The 18150-nt window shown below is 45.5% G+C and overlaps 3 protein-coding genes across 3 annotated transcripts; 2 read left to right on the top strand and 1 right to left on the bottom strand.

Annotated features, from left to right (window-relative positions):
- Positions 1 to 232: 232 nt before the first annotated feature.
- On the top strand, positions 233 to 5406 carry LOC120690258 (nucleolar complex protein 2 homolog). Its single transcript, XM_039972853.1, has 12 exons — positions 233 to 627; positions 751 to 860; positions 2026 to 2097; positions 2173 to 2688; positions 2798 to 3112; positions 3207 to 3263; positions 3485 to 3814; positions 3892 to 4098; positions 4181 to 4267; positions 4366 to 4460; positions 4684 to 4818; positions 4926 to 5406. The coding sequence occupies exons 1-12, from the start codon at positions 606 to 608 to the stop codon at positions 5227 to 5229; spliced, it is 2250 nt and encodes a 749-aa protein (XP_039828787.1). The 5' UTR covers positions 233 to 605; the 3' UTR covers positions 5230 to 5406.
- Positions 5407 to 5794: 388 nt separating this feature from the next.
- LOC120692425 (pH-response regulator protein palA/RIM20-like) lies at positions 5795 to 7707 on the top strand. The gene is made up of 2 exons (XM_039975713.1): positions 5795 to 6664; positions 6958 to 7707. Exons 1-2 carry the CDS (start codon positions 5990 to 5992, stop codon positions 7474 to 7476), a joined length of 1194 nt encoding a protein of 397 aa, XP_039831647.1. The 5' UTR covers positions 5795 to 5989; the 3' UTR covers positions 7477 to 7707.
- A 9069-nt stretch (positions 7708 to 16776) lies between these two features.
- On the bottom strand, positions 16777 to 17774 carry LOC120688843 (protein FAR1-RELATED SEQUENCE 11-like). The gene is made up of 2 exons (XM_039971205.1): positions 17309 to 17774; positions 16777 to 17213 (listed from the first exon to the last, which is right to left on the bottom strand). The coding sequence occupies exons 1-2, from the start codon at positions 17772 to 17774 to the stop codon at positions 16777 to 16779; spliced, it is 903 nt and encodes a 300-aa protein (XP_039827139.1).
- Positions 17775 to 18150: the final 376 nt, after the last annotated feature.

The raw sequence follows: 18150 nt of genomic DNA on the forward strand, positions 1-18150 counted from the left end.
CTATACTAAATGAACAAATTTTTGAGAAAATTTGACACCATTAGATTCGTTGCACCTTGAAGTATTTTTAAGAATTTTTTTGAAATTTTTCTATTTTTTGGAATTCAAATTTAAAATTTGAATTTGTACCGGTTTCTAACCGGCCGGAACCGGAACCGGAACCGGACCGGGCCGGTAAGACCGGTAACCGCGGTAACCGGACCGGTTCCGGCCGGTTTTTTTAACCCTGGCCCCGCCGCCCGCCCGCCCTCCACCCCTACCTCCCGCTGCGCCGGCCAGCGCCACCGCCCGCGCTGACCCGCGCCGCCGCCCGCCGGTACGCCCTCCAGCGTCGCCGCACCCGTCGGCGTGTGCCCCCAGCCGCCCGCCGCGCCACCGCCTCCCGCTACTCGCCGCCGGCGTCGGAGAAGAACGTAGTTTGGGCCTTCGTGGGCTTTAAAGGTAGATGGCTTGACCATCTTGTGGAGGGTATATAGGAGCCCCCGTCGGCGGCCCTCTCGCCTCTCTCGAGTGCCCGCTGCTCCTGCTGAGCCGCCTCCCTAGTCCCTCCTCCTTCCCCGCCTCCACAAGAGTATAGCCGCCCACCGCCGCCGCCGCCGCTCACCATGTCTGATTCCGACGACTTCGGTGAGTTCCCGACCCCACACAACCTCAATTCGGTATGCCACTCCTCTCTACGCTTCCGTCCGATTTGTCCAGATGTTTGATCGGTTTGGCCATTGTTTCGGTGTGGTTTTGGTGGGGGTTTAGTGGACTTGCCCGTCTCGGACGACGATGAGGAGGATGAAGACTTGGAGGATGCAATGGACGACGAGGAGGATGAGCAGCACGTGGCAGAGCTCAAGCGTATATTGGAAAAGGTTTTAATTCCGTTCCTTCCGATATCTGCTCTGTGTTTCCCGCGAACTTAAAATCTTTATATCCATTGTTTCTAGTTATTAAACATCAATTTCTAGTAGCGTAAGTGGATGGTTGATCGTTACTGGTTCTGGGCACTAAGCTTATCCATCTTTTAATGCTTTACTGATTGCCTGGATATGTGAGTGCTAGGCTAGATTGAGCCTTCGTCCTGTTTTTCCTTTGGATGCTTTTAAATTGACTCCACAAGCTGGTGTGGTTTTTGCCTAATAGCTGGCAGTTATTGGGTCTGTATGCATTCACATTAAAATTGTGTGGTCGACCTATTGATTCAGAAATGAATTATTGGACTGCAATATGATGAGCTATTCGAAGAAAAAGGGTGATACTAGGTATCACAGAAAAGAGTAAAAACTGACTCCATGGTAGCAAACTACTATTATATAGGAAGAAGCTCCTCCATAGGTGCATAACAGATTAACAGAGATTGATGTTTAGTTATGTTGGTACCGTAAGTGAGTTAATAATAATCATTTTCTATGTTTTGTTCTCATTTTTTCTGTACTGTAGCAGCAGTTATGCCACCTGGCCACAACTTTGTGCAAGGAATGCCTCATATTCAATGTTTTGACCTACACTGCAGTTGCATTAGATTTATGCATATCCATCCTCGAATGAGTGATCCCTTGAAGTTACACTTCCACCCTTGCTGTTGGTTGTATCTTATATGTGAGCTCTCTTTTTTTCTATCTTTATTTTTCTTTGTTCTTCCAGTTTGCTTCCCCTCTAGGAGCTTTGTAAATTGACTGGCATTTCTTTTGCTTTCTCTAATACAGTATAATGACAGAGCTCCCCTGGACACGAAAGCTTTTGCCTTCCCAGTTTCTTAGTTGCTCAAGTTAATCTGGTTGATTAAGTGCAAAACATATTCTTTATGGTAGATAGTTTTTGGCTAGTATTAGTGGTCTGCTTGATATTGACCGCTTAAATCCTGAACTGCGTTAACTTTAGTTGCACAGTTAGCCTCAGGCCCAGAACTAGATGCTCAATTTTGTTCTTCAAATTAACCATTTCTTTCTTTCCTAGTTTTCCCCTTTTTTTTTCTTTCCTGCACGCCACCATATCACTGTAGGCTGTTTTTAAGGCTTATTTACTTATTTGTTGTAGGATCCTGACTTCTATAAATATTTAGAAGAGAACGATAAAGGCTTGCTGGAATTCAAGGATGATGAAATCGAGGTAAGCTGATCCTTTTTTGTAAATTTTGTATAATAGAAGCATGAGAGTGGACTCATCATTGAATATTACCTTTAGGATGACCAGGAAACTGGGATTTCTGTTGATGAGGAACCTGTCCCCAAAGACGAACCAAAGCAAAGTGTGAAGCCTATTACAATGGAAATGGTTGATTCCTGGTGCGATGGAGTGCAGAATGAGAGGATAGGTTCTATTCGTTCTATTCTTCAAGCTTTTCGGCGAGCCTGCCATTATGGTGAAGATCAAGGGGACAATTCAGCTCCAAAGTTCAGTGTCATGTCTGGTAGTGTACTTGATAAAGTAATGCACTTTGTTTTGAAACACATGGATAGAGTCCTCCGACAATTACTTGGTGCCCCAAGCTTTGGAGGGAAGAAAGAGACAATCAGTGAACTGATGCTGAGTAAGCCATGGAAGAGGCATGGCAACCTTATGAGGATCTATCTTGCCAATGCACTTCATATGATAACAGAGATGACTGATGAGAAAATGATAGCATTTACTATTCACCGTGCCAGAGCATCTGCTGTTTTTCTGGCAGCTTTCCCATCACTCCTGAGGAAGTATGTTAAGGTGTGTAGCTTGTGATTCTGTTATGCCTATGTGGTTGCTTTCGGCATTGCCTCTGGTGTCCGTCTACAAAGTTTGTTATTTACTTCTCTTTTGCATGCTTCAATTATAGGCTCTGCTTCATACATGGGCTAGAGGACGCGGTGCAATGCCTCTTGTTTCTTTTATGTTCCTTCGAGACTTGTGCATTCAATTAGGTTCAGATTGCCTTGACACATGCCTCAAGGGTATATACAAGGCTTATTTGGTAAACTGCAAATTGTCCAAATCTATCAGTGTATCAAAACTACAACACATTCAATTCCTTGGGAATTGTGTCAGAGAATTATATAGTCTGGATCCACAAAATGCATACCAGCATGCTTTTGTTTTCATCCGTCAACTGGGGGTTATCTTAAGAGGAGCTCTTACTGAAAAAGGCCCAAAGGTATATGCTACTGAACTCATTGCCATCCACTGGAACTTAATTGTTTACCTATGATCTGACAGAGAGTTACGCGCCTCTTGTTTTATTTTGTAAGTCAGCGAAGGACAAAAGGCAGAAAGAAAGTAGCAAATCGACAAAAAAACAAATGGAGGTATTACTCGTATTTTATTCCTCAACTACCTTTCTGATATTGTTCAAGTCATTCTAATACTTGTTGCATTCGTAACCCCTTATTCTTGCACCTTGTTTATTGAGATCTCACTTTTCTGAATGTTATTTTATTCCCCCTCCCTCTGTTGATTAGAAACTATTTGTTGTACAGCACTAAAGCAGTATTCTGTTGCTGGCTGCTGATGAGTGCTTCTTGTGCAGAAATCTTACCAAAAGGTTTATGATTGGCAATACATATTCTGCCTTGAGCTTTGGACCAGTGTTGTGTGCGGATGTAGTTCTGAGGAAGAATTCCGACCTCTGGCTTATCCATTGACCCAAATAATTCACGGCATGGCATGTCTTGTACCTAGCGCGCGTTACTTCCCTGTACGCCTTAGGTGTGTAAAGATGCTTAATTGCATCGCTGAAGCCACTGGTACCTTCATTCCTGTGTCCTCTCTGCTGCTTGATATGCTTGAAATGAAAGAACTCAGAGGACGTCCAGATGGAGGTGTAGGCAAAGCAGTGAATCTGTTCAGTGTTAAACAGGTGTGTTTTCTTATATAATGTTATGTCATGGAACATGCCTTTTTGAAGAAGCTTGTAACAGTTATCTTGTCATGCAGGTTGACAAGAAAACGGTTAAGACACGTGCCTTTCAGGAAGCATGCATTTATTCTGTGGTTGATGAGCTTGCTAAACATCTGGCCCATTGGAGCTACTCCATTGCTTTCTTTGAGATGTCCTTCATTCCACTTGTTCGGCTCCGAAGCTTTTGCAAAACCATTAAAGCTGACAGGTTTAGGAAGGAAATGAAGGATCTTATTCATCAGGTTTGCCAAGCATGTGTAGAAGACTTAGATTTATAGTATTTGATCCATTGCACACATAGCTTATCATCATGTCTGATTTCAGATAGAGGCCAATGTTGAGTTCATTAAGTCAAAACGTGCGGGGATTGCATTTTCACCCAATGATCCAGGTGTAGAGTCATTTCTACAGGCATGAATCCTTCTACTGGCTTTGGCTTTTTGTGCATTATTATTTTTTACTACCATTCTTCTGTCATTGTGTGACCTTGTAATGTGCACTCCCAACAGACCGAAAAGGAAGAGCGTTGCAGCCCTCTCTCGAAATATGTTGCCACTCTACACCAGAGAGCACAGGACAGGATGGATGCTCTGGATGAGACGAGGTTGGTTCCCTCCATGTGACTATGTTTAGCTATGTTAATATAACAAACAAGTACCCTCTGCATTTTAGCTTGGAGCAACTTCTGTCATATTATCTGATAGAACATATTTCATTTAAGTGCTCTGTACAAACCACTAGAACATATGTGCCATGGTCACGTTGTAAGTACGGAGCTGCATACTGATTACTGGCCTTGGGTTTACTAATTTCTTCTTCCCATCCAGTGTTATCGTGGGGGCGGAGTCGTCAACCTTCTCAAGGAGGTTAAGTGAAGCACAGAAGCAACAGGATGAGCAGGATGATGATGAAGCCACCATTGCTTTCAGTAAGAACTGGCTGACTGAAGAGAAGAAACCCAAGTATGCTCTGCCTTCCTCCTTGTACTTTGTTTTTCTTCCTCATACTTTGTTTTTTCCCATTGTTACTTGGCATGAAAAACACATTAAACCTTTAGTTTGGTGTGCAGAACCGCGAAGGAGAAGAAAAAGAAGCGACCCCGGGAGCATGATGATGTTGCTGGTGAGGAGGATCGGGTTGAAGATTTAGTCTTGAGCTCAGATGATGATGAGGATGGTAACAACCAGGAATCGGATGAGGATGTCTCTGTTCCGGTTGAAGATGATAGTGATGATGACTTCGTAGATCCTGACAGCGAGTATAAGAAACAAAAGAAGGCAAAATTGAAGAAGAGGAACAAGCGCCAACCATTGTCGAACACGGCACCTTCTAAAACGAAAAGGAAGGCACATGCCAAGAAGGCCAAGCATTAGTTATGCTAGATAGGATTCATGGAATACGTTGCTGTTTGTAATATGCTTCCAGTTGAGATAAACATTTTGCAAGTGAACAATCTTGTTTTTATTTTCCCAGAAAACTTCAACTGCTGTGTCAACCATTTCCTGGAAAAAATACTTGTAGCTAGTGTTTGTGTCCATCTGTTCGTTCTACATGGGCGATATTGTTTTTGTTTGATCCATGGATTCCTTCTTGTTGGAGGATCTGTTCTCTGAGTGAACTGCCAAGTGCTTTCCAGGGAAATTTACCTGGGACTTCTCGTCGCAGACGATGCTGAACAAGAAACATATATGGCTGTATCTGATGATTAAAGTGTCTTATTTCCTGCGGTTTCAAAATTAAACGATCCCCTAATATTATTTATGTATTATTTTTTCTGCTAAGATGTGCGACAAAATAAAGGAAAACTCCAGCAACACCAGTTGACATTGCACTAAGCGGACATACGCGCCAAGCCGAACCGTGTGGGCCCAGCCCGCCTCCGCCCGTCGCCTTGACTCCGACGGCTTGATGATACTGTCTCGCGTCCGGACTCATCCTGCTCTCCTTAATCCGCCTCCATCTCTTGCTTAGCAATTAGCATCTTAATCCACCTCCGAATCGCAAAGCTTAAACCCAACTCCTTTCCTTTATCAATCCTCCCCCCTCGATCAGCTAGGAGGAGCATAGCTGCAAACGCCGCCGAACTTCTCGCCACGGACGCGCACCTCTCGCGCGACGTGGCCACGTAACGCCATGCACTCGCTGTTCCGACGAGCCAAGGCGCCGGCGGCGGCGTCCCCGCCGGCGCCGATGCCGATGCTGTCCTTCCCGGGCAAGAAGGCGCTGCGCTTCGAGGGGGACACCTCGGCGGCCGAGAGGGACGCGGAGCTCGCCGTCCTGATGCACGCCCGCGCGCACGTCGTGCGCGCCTCGGAGAGCGCCAGGACCGGCGCCGCCGAGACCGCCGCCGCGCTCCGCGCGTACCTCCGCGTCATCTACGCGTCGAACATGCTGGCCGGGCCCAGCCAGCAGAAGCTCTGCTTCGCGTGGCGCGACGACGCTGTCGCTGGGGACGAGGGCGACGGGAAGAAGGCCAGGAACAAGGCGGCGACGGGGCAGGGGCAGGGCCAGACCCAGCGGCACACGTCGCTGGTGACGGAGTGGGCGGCGGCGCTGGCCGCGCTGGCCGCGGAGCTGGCGCGCGCCGCGGCGGCCGAGGACAGGCGCGGGGCCGACGGGATACGGCGCGCGTGCGGCGCGCTCTGCGACGCGGCGGGCGCGCTGCGGGCGGCGGCGGGGCCCCGCACGACGGACGCCTGCCTCGCCGCGTTCGAGCGCCTCATGCTCGTGCAGGCGCTCGAGTGCTACTTCGAGCTTGCCGTCGCCGGTGGCAAGCCGCCAGCGTTGTGCTCCAAGATTGCGCAGCAGGTGGGTACTCATGCCAACGGAAATCGCTTCTGACTTCTGGCTAGTCGTCGTATAATGCAAGAAAAAAAAATATTTGCACTGTTCAAATCAAAATCACATTTTAATGAGCATTTAATAAATCCAGAAAGCCATGTGCTTGGAGTATTAGTTTACGACAAAGATATGTTAAGGAGATCCCTTTGCAAGTGAAGTTCGCTGCCAAAGTCTTGACCGACTTATTTTTTGAATTGAAGAAAAAGAAATAGTTATGCCAAATGATTTTCCTAACGATCTTCCGTTGCCTCGTTTTGCAGGTCAGCCATGACTACCATGAAGTGTTCATCAGTTTGGGCAGCCTCGAGCAGCAGCAGCAGCCGATCGACAAGTCGTGGGGGCCGCATGTGCAGGCCAAGGCCGCCTACTTCCAAGCCGAGGCCAATCTCCAGCGCGCGCGGGCGCTGCGCGAGCAGGGCCCCGGCTCCGTCGGCGAGGCGGTGGCGCGGCTCCGGCTCGCGGTGGCGGTCCTGGACGCCGCCGCCGGCAAGACGGGCCCGCTGGGCAAGAAGTCGTTGTCGTCGTCCACCGCGGCAGCGCTGGCGCCCGTGCGGGACGCCGTGGCGCGCCTCCGGAAGGAGGTCGAGGCCGAGCTGGCCGCCGCGGAGAACGACAACTGCCATGTGTACTTCGACCGCGTATCGGCCGCCGACGCGCTCAAGGAGCTGCCTGCGCTGCCGGAGCCGCTCGTGCGGGCTACCGCAGTGGAGAAGGTCCTCAGGGAAGCCGACGGCGAGGCGGCCTTGGCCAACGGCGGGGCGCCGACGATTCGCCATTGACCCTTTTTTTGTGGAGGAGATGGTTGGGTTTTTCTTTTTTCTTTTGGGTTTCTTGTTGCATGCGTTCGCGTGTTTGTTCGTTGGTTTGTTCGAATCCAATCATGTGCTCGTCGAGGAAATTCGCGCGGCCATGATTTGTGATTGACTCCTTCGTTTATTCTTCTGAGGTGATCCCCCCGTATTCCTCGTTTCAACTAGAAGCACGATAACTGTATTCGTTTTAACTTTTAAATAGAGAATGTGCAATTGTTCAAAAAGGTTTCAATTCAAAGATAAGAAATTTGCTTCAACTGTTCATCGGCGTTGGATATCGCTACTCTCTCCGTCTTAAAATACAAGTCATTCTAAAAATTTTAATTTAGCTCAAATCAACAAAAAAGTAAAATGATTATATCTTCCTCTATTTATTACCCCTATTTAGGGGTAACTGATGCTTACATGTACATGTATTTTTTAAATAGAGTTAAATAATTTGTTTTAGGATAAATTTTGAATCCTACAATATTAGGTATCGTGACCGTTTGCCTCCCATCTGACATTCAAAGGTTTTTTTCCTTCTCGCACCTCAATTTTAAATCTTTATTAGATCTATAATCGATAGGCCTGATCAACCTTTTCTATATCTACCTATCTCCTACCAACCCGATACCCACCCGATACTGTTGCTTTGCAAACCATAGGATTGAGACAGGTTGAGATCTACCTTTTGCTTTCTAATACCTACTCATTGTGTAACCCAATATTTTATTCCACAATGTCAAAAATGAAAGACACCTGGCTTCAAGTACATGGTCAAACTGACAGGCATGTGGTCATTTACAATCATAGGACAACCGTTTGCATATATTGAAGTGAGAAACAAAAGCCACCTACGGTCCAAGCATGCCCATCATCCATTTTGTAACCACACCATGACTTGATACATTTAGTTCATTGTAGTGCAATAAAGTTGTGCACCATCCATTCAACTCAAGCTCATAGCTTGCCGATAGATCAACATCCATAGGCCATACAGTACATGAATTAGTACCATACATTAACATAAACTAGGAGCAGCAAAATAAGACTACTGGTAATTGGGATGGGCTACCAGTACCATACTACAGAAACTAAAAATATATAAAATAGTTAATACAACCATCCACTTCAATCAGAGATCATATATTCAAATGGTTTAGAGCCCTCCAGCTTCAGCTACCACACTCAGACTTGCACAATTCACCCTTGCGTGCCCTGTCATCCTGCAGCGAGTGCATCAGCTTGGTGCTTTTACCTTGTCTAGAGCTGGATCGCATTCTGTGCATTGATCAGCTCTGTGACTAGGCTGACGGCATCTCTTGCAGCGCTTGGTCCTACTTGCACTCTTGGGACGCTCATATCTTGGACGGTCTCGTGCATTAGATGGCCTACCAAGTCCCTTCATTCTTTCAGGTAGCTTAACTTGAGCATGTAACTAGCTACTTCCTGTCGCACCACTTGTCTCTAGTGCAAGTGCCTTTTCTACCTGAGCCTCATGTCCGAGTCCATCCGGTTTGGGTCTCTTACTCTTCACTTCCTCTATTATCTCGCACATTGCTTTATAGCACATGTCATTGCATTCGATGTTCAAGTCACCCAAGTCAACCAACTCTCTTGCTTTGGCTGTCAGTGAGACATTCCGAAAAGTTCTCGAGATCTGCAACGAACTTGCAGTGGTGGGGCGACTTGGCTTGCCTGAATCAAATCTCCTTCCATTTCGCGACCACCTCTGCATCAGGTGTGCCTCTGGTATTTTTACGTACCATCAGCTGCATCATCACCTGCAAGGTATAAACCATAAATAATGCTTTATTCGTCATCATCTCCTGCCTGGTATTAATGTCAACTAGCACAATATTACCTCAACTTACCCTGATAGAATGGCAGCATAACATGCCCATATGCTCCCACAATCCGCACTCACAATGGTAGTACCCTCCATTCTCCCTTATTTCTACTTCATATGTACCACGACACCACTTCTCACGGTTTATACCATCGATATGAACCAACCTGTATTTACTCCTTGGCACGATCTCCTCTACAATATAGGATGCAGCCGCTTTAATGTGTTCGACAAACTTTCTGAGCATTGTCTTTGTATAGAATTCTGCTGCATGTGCCTCAAATGGCCAACCTGTGCAACTCTCATTCAAAGGCTGAAACAAGAGAAGTGCATTAGAAATGTGCAAAAATGTAGTTACAAAAAGACTGATGCTTCTATTATCAAACTTGCAGCAGCACTGCAACTTCATTAGTCATATAATATAGTGCAACAATATTTGCATTTCTGACAAAAAGAAATGAGACAGGAACAATGATGTTTATCCATACCCACACAGTCATTAAGTTTACAACTAGAGATTGTGTGCTTGGTTTCTAATGCTTATATAGCTTACAAATTAAGACACAAGACAACATGTGCCAAAAAATTGAATATCATACATACAAACTTTTATAGTTTACCAGATTATAAATAACCATCTCTATTCTTCTGAAGGTAACTCATTGGTTTAGATAATTGATTTTTTATGCAAACGATATAAACCACATCATCATCATTTCACCAATACAAATAGTGCATTTCACATTACCATTTTGTCCAAGTGAACCATACGGTCCTCCCGTTAGATATCTAGGCAATTTTCGGTATATTTTAATTCCAAATATTAATATCAATTTCATGATATAGATGAGTGATAATGTGTGTACAAGATATGTGCATGTGTTCATGTTATTCTCACTAATAAGCATGAACAAAGAATTAAACCAGAGTAGGTTTAGTAAGTACCCCAAGGCGGGACCAGTGCCGGAGACACCGGTTGCGCCGTTACCAGCTGGAATAGACATGCTATTCGACTGGTCTTGCTCGAAGTAGCCGAACTATGTCGATGCAGGAAGATGTTCGCAGTGCAGTCCCACGAACGGTTACGCCGGGAAGTAGACGAAGTAGTCGTTCGCACGAGCGGTTACGCCGGGAAGTAGACGAAGGAGTCGTTCAGGAAGCGAGCAGTCGCATCAAGACGCTTCCCAAAAACCTAATTGCCCGCGTCCCGTGCAGGACCTTCAGCGAGCAGAGGTTCCGGAGGCCCTGCTCTCGCTAGACCTGTGCGCGCAGTGCTAGCGGTGGGGAAGGCAGAAAGCAGCTGAGGGAGAAGGGAGAGGTCTCCTGAAGAGGAGTACCTGGATGAGTGCTTGAGATGAGTGAGGATGAGAGGAGAGGGTGCTGGTTTATATAGGCACGATATGCCTCAGGTTCAACGAACCTGGACATCATGAATGGCTTTGATGAGCGGCAGTTAATGTGCCTCAGGTTCAACGAACCTGGACGTCGTAAAGAGCCTTCAATATCCGGTCATTAGTGACGACATTAACCCTCTGTTTTAATACTCTTTACTGCAAAACATCCTTCTCATCTCAGCACATCACGTCGCACCGCACCGCACCGCACCGCACCGGCACCTGCACGTCACGTCCGGCCGCGCACGCGCATGCGCACCGCACCGCCCGTCCGGCCGCACCTCGCCTCGCCTCGCCTCGTCTCGGCCTCGGCCACGGCCACGGCCACGGCCACGGCCACGGCCCGGCCCGGCCCGGCCCGGCCCGGCCCGGCTCGGCGAGGCGAGCAAGCGCGCGCGCGTGTGTGGTTCACCGTCCTCCTCTTACCGGCTTCACAAGTGGTGTACACGAAGTCCACCTTTTAAGTCGGTTGAGATCCTCCTCAATTCCCGGTACGGAATTAAGCATTGATTCCATAGCATTAATAGTGGGCTTTAAATTCTTTTAATGCTTTAGAAGTAAGGGGCCAAGCCCATTACTCCAACAATCCCCACCAAGAAATTCAAGCCACACTAGAAATGCCCTCATTCCCTCATTGATATACCAGTATTCGACAGAGACTGTTAAGTTGAACTTCCATCTAGGACAAAGGCTACACTTATTTACAACTGTGCAATGGACTATGCCTTGAATTGCCGGTTTTGTGCAAACAAGTTTGACCAGAGCCCTACACCGGTACTAGGCTGCAAAAGCATCCCCGCGGTTTGGAGCTTATAAGTCATACTCCAGGCCCTTCATGAGTTTCTAGAGAATACCCAATTCTCATAGACCATGACCAGTGGTCAAACTCATATAGGTGTGTTCCTTTCAGATGTTCTGTAGGACAACATCTTTGTTTCAAGAAAACAACTCATTTGTTTAAAAGAAACCACCTGGCACACATTAAGGTATAGACCAACCTGCCATACATATTAGAAGAGAAATGCACCTTATACACGGAATGAGCCCTTTTCACAAAGGTTCTCTTCTCACAGTCAGACTTTAGTTTGTTTCACCATCCTAATTCACGGGATCTCCGATCACATAGGACAGGTTTCCACTATAGAATGACTCACGTGGGTCTCAAGCCCAATTCCATAGATGCATTGTCTATCACATTTCGTGAAAGACCATTTGTAAACTGATCTGCCAGATTTTTAGCCGTTTGAACATAGTCCAGGGCTATAACTCCGGAGTTTCTCAATTTTCTGACAGATTTCAACCGCCTTTTCACATGTCTAGATGACTTCATGTTATCCTTTGAACTATTCACCTTGACAATTACCGTTTGATTGTCACAGTTCATTAGGATTGCCGGTAACGGTTTTTCAACTATCGGCAAGTCCATAAGGAGCTCACGAAGCCACTCAGCCTCAACAGTGGCGGTATCTAATGCTGTGAGTTCTGCTTCCATAGTTGACCTCGTTAAGATGGTCTGCTTGCAAGACTTCCAAGAAACAGCTCCACCACCAAGTGTAAACACATATCCACTTGTGGCCTTTATCTCATCAGCATCAGAAATCCAATTTGAATCACTATACCCTTCTAGTACCCTTGGGTACCCGGTGTAGTGAATTCCATAGTTCATTGTCCCCTTCAGATAGCGCATTACTCTTTCAAGAGCCTTCCAATGATCATCTCCCGGGTTTGAAACAAACCGGCTCAGTTTGCTTACAGCAAACGAGATGTCAGGTCTTGTAGCGCTCGCTAAATACATTAATGAACCAATGATCTGAGAATATCTCAGCTGATCTCGCATTATCCTTTTGTTCTTTCTAAGAATTAAACTGGCATCATATGGTGTTGAGACAGGTTTATAGTCGCTATAACCAAAGCGACTTAACACCTTCTCCATATAGTGAGACTGTGTAAGAATCACCCCACCATTGATCTCTTTTACCAGTTTTATATTAAGGATAACATCAGCTTCTCCCAGATCCTTCATCTCAAAATTTTGAGATAAAAACTCTTTGACTTCCTTAATCACATTAAGGCTAGTGCCAAAGATCAGTATGTCATCCACATACAAGCACAAAATCACTCCTACAGCCCCACCATAGCGATAGTACACACATCTGTCAGCTTCGTTCACAACAAAGCCGACAGAGGTCAAAGTTCTATCAAACTTTTCATGCCACTGCTTAGGCGCTTGCTTGAGACCATATAAAGATTTTAACAACTTACAAACCATTCCTTCTTGACCCTTTGATACAAACCCATCCGGCTGATCCATATAGATCTCCTCTTCTAACTCTCCATTGAGGAAAGCCGTCTTAACGTCCATCTGATGAACGAGAAGACCATAAGAGGCTGCCAGGGAAAGTAACACTCGAATTGTGGTCAATCGAGCAACTGGTGAATAAGTGTCAAAGAAATCTTCTCCTTCTTTTTGGGTATAACCCTTGGCCACAAGCCTAGCCTTGTACTTTTCAATAGTACCATCTGGCCTAAGCTTTTTATTGAACACCCACTTGCATCCAACCAGTTTACATCCATAAGGACGTTCAACGACCTCCCAGGTTCCATTAGAAATAATAGAATCCATCTCACTCCTTACTGCTTCCTTCCAATAGTCAGCATCAGGAGATGAATATGCCTCTTCAATGGTTCTGGGTGTATCATCTATGAGGTATACAATGAAATCATCACCAAAAGACTTTACAGTCCTTTGTCTCTTGCTCTTTCTCGGAGCATCATTGTTATCCTCCTCAGGATTTTCTACAAGTGTATGTTCATTGTGTTCTATCGGCTCAGCAGAGCCATCATCCTCGATGAACTCTTGCCTAGATGAACTTGTTTCATCTCTCATGGGAAAAATGTTTTCAAAAAATGTAGCATCTCTGGACTCTATTATAGTACCAACATGCATGTCAGGTACTCCAGATTTCACTATTAAAAATCTATATCCAACGCTGTGAATAGCATAACCTAGAAAGATACAATCCACAGTTTTAGGTCCAAGCTTACGTTTCTTGGTTATTGGCACACTCACTTTTGCCAAACAACCCCATGTACGTAAGTATGACAGTGTTGGCCTTTTCTTCTCCCATTCCTCGAATGGAATTATCTCTTTATTCTTTGTAGGAACACGGTTTAGGACATGACATGCAGTCAATATAGCCTCACCCCACCATTCCTTGGAAAGTCCCACTGTATCTAACATGGCGTTAACGAAATCCGTTAGAGTGCGGTTCTTTCTTTCGGCAACCCCATTTGACTGAGGTGAATAGGGAGGCGTCCTTTCATGAATAATACCATGTTCCTCGCAGAATAAAGTAAATAAATTTGAGAAATACTCGCCACTACGATCTGACCTAACTCTTTTGATCTTTCTCTCAAGTTGGTTTTCTACTTCAGCTTTATAGATTTTAAAGTAGTGTAAAGCTTCATCTTTTGACTTCAACAAATAGATGTAACAAAATCTAGTACTATCATCAATCAAAGTCATGAAATATTTTTTACCACCTTTTGTCAACACTCCATTCATTTCGCACAAATCGGAATGAATTAATTCTAAGGGTGCCAAGCTCCTTGCCTCCGCGGTCTTACGAGGCTTACGAGTTTGTTTTGATTCAACACATACATGACACTTAGAATTTTTGACAAAAGTGAACTTTGGAATTAAGCTCAAATTAGCTAAGCGCATCATACAACCAAAATTAACGTGACAAAGCCTCGAATGCCAAACATTTGTTTCATCAATGTTAATAACATTGTATGCAATTTTATTACAAACATCTGACAAAGAAAGACGGAACAAGCCTCCGCTTTCATAACCTTTTCCAACAAAAGTACCAAATTTAGACAAGATATATTTATTGGACTCAAAGACTAATTTGAAACCATCTCTACACAGTAGAGAGCCGCTGACTAAATTCTTCTTGATGGTGGGGACATGCTGCACGTTCTTCAGCTGCACGGTCTTCCTCGAAGTAAACTTCAGATTTACCGTACCAACACCAAGAACACGCGTATGTGATCCGTTCCCCATCAGCAAGGAGGAAGTCCCGCCGGTTTGGTAAGAAGAGAACAAAGAAGCATCAGCACAAACATGAATATTAGCACCAGTGTCAACCCACCACTCGGGTGAACCAAAGACTGAAAGAACAGTAGGTAATAAATTACCGTACCCCGAAGTTCCTCCAGGCTCGCTAATAACCATGTTGGCGGAGTCGTTGCCTTTGCGGTTCGGACACTTTGCAGCAAAGTGATCCGTACTAGCGCACACATAGCAAGCTCCCGTCTTCTTCTTCTTCTTAAAAGTGGTTGTCTTCTTAGTCTTTGGTTGGTTCTGCGGTGGCTTTTTCTTGTTCTTGTGGGAGTTGTTCTTCTGAACAAGATTGGCACTTGAAGCACCAACAACTCCTTTCCCACGTATGTCCTTTGCTCTCGCCTTCTCCTCAACATCAAGAGTCCCTATGAGTCCATCTATTGTGAACTCCTGTCTCTTGTGTTTTAGAGAAGTAGCAAAGTCCCTCCAAGAAGGTGGCAGTTTAGAGATTATACCTCCGGCCACAAACTTATTGGGTAACACACATAGGGACTCTTTGCTGCAATTTTTGAGATCTTTTGCCAGAGTATGTATTTCATGAGCCTGTTCCACTACAGAACGGTCTTCGACCATCCTGTACTCAAGGAACTGCTCCATGATATACAACTCACTCCCGGCGTCAGATACTCCATATTGAGCCTCAAGAGCATCCCACAATGCTTTGCCAGTTGGCAGCCGGATATAAGAATCCACCAGGTTATCACCGAGAACACTAATGATCAAGCCTCGAAAGAAAATATCAGCCTCATCGAACGCACTCCCTTCCTCTGGAGAGAATTGTTCAGGCTTACCCTCTTTCACATGGATCACTCTCGATAGTGTTAACCATAGTATAAGCCGCTCTTGCCAACGTTTGTAATTTGAACCATCAAAAGGTGGTGGTTTGATTGATGCAGCAAAGCTAGATACCGAAAGCATATTAACACAATTAGGTTTTTGGATTGTTAGATATCTAGGCAATTTTCGGTATATTTTAATTCCAAATATTAATATCAATTTCATGATATAGATGAGTGATAATGTGTGTACAAGATATGTGCATGTGTTCATGTTATTCTCACTAATAAGCATGAACAAAGAATTAAACCATAGTAGGTTCAGTAAGTACCCCAAGGCGGGACCAGTGCCGGAGGCACCGGTTGCGCCGTTACCAGCTGGAATAGACATGCTATTCGACTGGTCTTGCTCGAAGTAGCCGAACTATGTCGATGCAGGAAGATGTTCGCAGTGCAGTCCCACGAACGGTTACGCCGGGAAGTAGACGAAGTAGTCGTTCGCACGAGCGGTTACGCCGGGAAGTAGACGAAGGAGTCGTTCAGGGAGCGAGCAGTCGCATCAAGACGCTTCCCAAAAACCTAATTGCCAGCGTCCCGTGCAGGACCTTCAGCGAGCAGAGGTTCCGGAGGCCCTGCTCTCGCTAGACCTGTGCGCGCAGTGCTAGTGGTGGGGAAGGCAGAAAGCAGCTGAGGGAGAAGGGAGAGGTCTCCTGAAGAGGAGTACCTGGATGAGTGCTTGAGATGAGTGAGGATGAGAGGAGAGGGTGCTGGTTTATATAGGCACGATATGCCTCAGGTTCAACGAACCTGGACATCATGAATGGCTTTAATGAGCGGCAGTTAATGTGCCTCAGGTATCATCTCAGCACATCACGTCGCACCGCACCTGCACGGCCGCGCCGCGCCGCGCCTCGCCACGGCCACGGCCACGTTCCGGCCCGGCGAGGCGAGCGAGCGCGCGCGCGTGTGGTTCACCGTCCTCCTCTTACCGGCTTCACAAGTGGTGTACACGAAGTCCACCTTTTAAGTCGGTTGAGATCCTCCTCAATTCCCGGTACGGAATTAAGCATTGATTCCCTAGCATTAATAGTGGACTTTAAATTCTTTTAATGCTTTAGAAGTAATGGGCCAAGCCCATTACTCCAACACCTCCTTCTCATTCCAGTCACACAACAACTTATGATACTGCTCCACAAATACATGCATCGGTGCCGCTGGCGGAACAAAAATTTTAAGCACATGGTTCGCACTTTCACTGCATTGAGTGCTTGTTTGCTTAGCACAAAACTTTCCTCTGAAGTATGCCTTTGCCCACATATGCCTGTTGTCATATCTATTTGACAAGTACACATTATCCTTAAGTCCATGCTTCTTGATCAGCTCGGCCCATCCAGCTTCAAACTCTTCATGTGTCAGCATATGATTGCATACCTTGTTCAATTCCTGCTTGAACTCCTTGGTATATGCCGGACCTAACTCTGACTTGATTGTCTGAAATACATGCCACTTGCACCATCTGTGTGTTACATCTGGAAATTTATTTGCTAGTGCAACTTCCATAGAACGAAAGTGATCTGCAAGTAACAGAGTAAAAACTTAATTGTTTTTCTCAATCTAAGTATAACCAGCCACAGTTTCATTAATTCATTTGCAATTTTAGCCCACATACCTGTTAGGATTGTCTTTGGTGCTTTTCCTCCCATTAGAGCCACGAACTGCGTGAAAACCCACTCAAAACTCTCAATGGTTTCATCCCTCATCAGCACACCAGCAAATATTACAGACTGAAAATGGTTGTTTACCCCAACAAATAAACCAAAGGGCATGTTATACTTGTTTGTCTTGTACGTGGTGTCAAAAGTGATCGCATCTCCAAAGCATAAATAATCGTGCCTGCTTTTACCATTGCTCCACATCATTGTTTTGATCTTTCCATCGTGATCCAAATCAACCACATTGGCAAATCCTGGATCCTCTTCTTGCAAACGGTTGAAAACAGCCACAGTCTTCTTTACATCTTCTTCTGCATTCTCTTTATTCAGTTGACCACACAGGTTACGTAATGCTCCTTTTGTCACCGGAGATGCAGAATTGTTGCCAAATGCACTCTTGAGAATGCAATACACCTTCGTCATGCTGACATTGTTTGCTCGTAATATCTTGATGAGTTCTTTAGTATGCGGATCAATCTGACGGTGTAATTTCCAGCATTTTTTTTCACCGCATGTTTCAGATAACTTATGGTTGTGATCTGCACAAAAATCCTTAATATACCAGCCATCATCATAAGTCCGGAGCAGGCGCATGAATGACGGGCACCCCTATTTAATTGAGTTACTAACCCCTGCATCTGGCACGCCCTGCGCATAAAGCAGCTTTTAGGCTGATTCCTGTGGCCCTGTTTGTTTCTCGCTTTTCTGAGAATCAGGATTCTGAGATAAGCTAGGTGCCTGGAGAATCAGCTGTCTGAATAAGCAGGGTGTTTGGCAATCCTGATTATTTTGACCTGAT

Source organism: Panicum virgatum, chromosome 9N (genome assembly GCF_016808335.1).
Source record: "Panicum virgatum strain AP13 chromosome 9N, P.virgatum_v5, whole genome shotgun sequence".
Taxonomy (NCBI): Eukaryota; Viridiplantae; Streptophyta; class Magnoliopsida; order Poales; family Poaceae; genus Panicum; species Panicum virgatum.

Coding starts and splice junctions, on each gene's coding strand:
- LOC120692425 (XM_039975713.1), top strand. CDS start 5,990: ATGCACTCGCTGTTCCGACGAGCCAAGGCGCCGGCGGCGGCGTCCCCG. Junction 6,665..6,957: donor GCTCCAAGATTGCGCAGCAG/GTGGGTACTCAT, acceptor CTCGTTTTGCAG/GTCAGCCATGACTACCATGA.
- LOC120688843 (XM_039971205.1), bottom strand. CDS start 17,774: ATGACGAAGGTGTATTGCATTCTCAAGAGTGCATTTGGCAACAATTCT. Junction 17,214..17,308: donor ACCAAAGACAATCCTAACAG/GTATGTGGGCTA, acceptor TGTTACTTGCAG/ATCACTTTCGTTCTATGGAA.
- LOC120690258 (XM_039972853.1), top strand. CDS start 606: ATGTCTGATTCCGACGACTTCG. Junction 2,098..2,172: donor TCAAGGATGATGAAATCGAG/GTAAGCTGATCC, acceptor TATTACCTTTAG/GATGACCAGGAAACTGGGAT. Junction 4,268..4,365: donor GTGTAGAGTCATTTCTACAG/GCATGAATCCTT, acceptor CACTCCCAACAG/ACCGAAAAGGAAGAGCGTTG.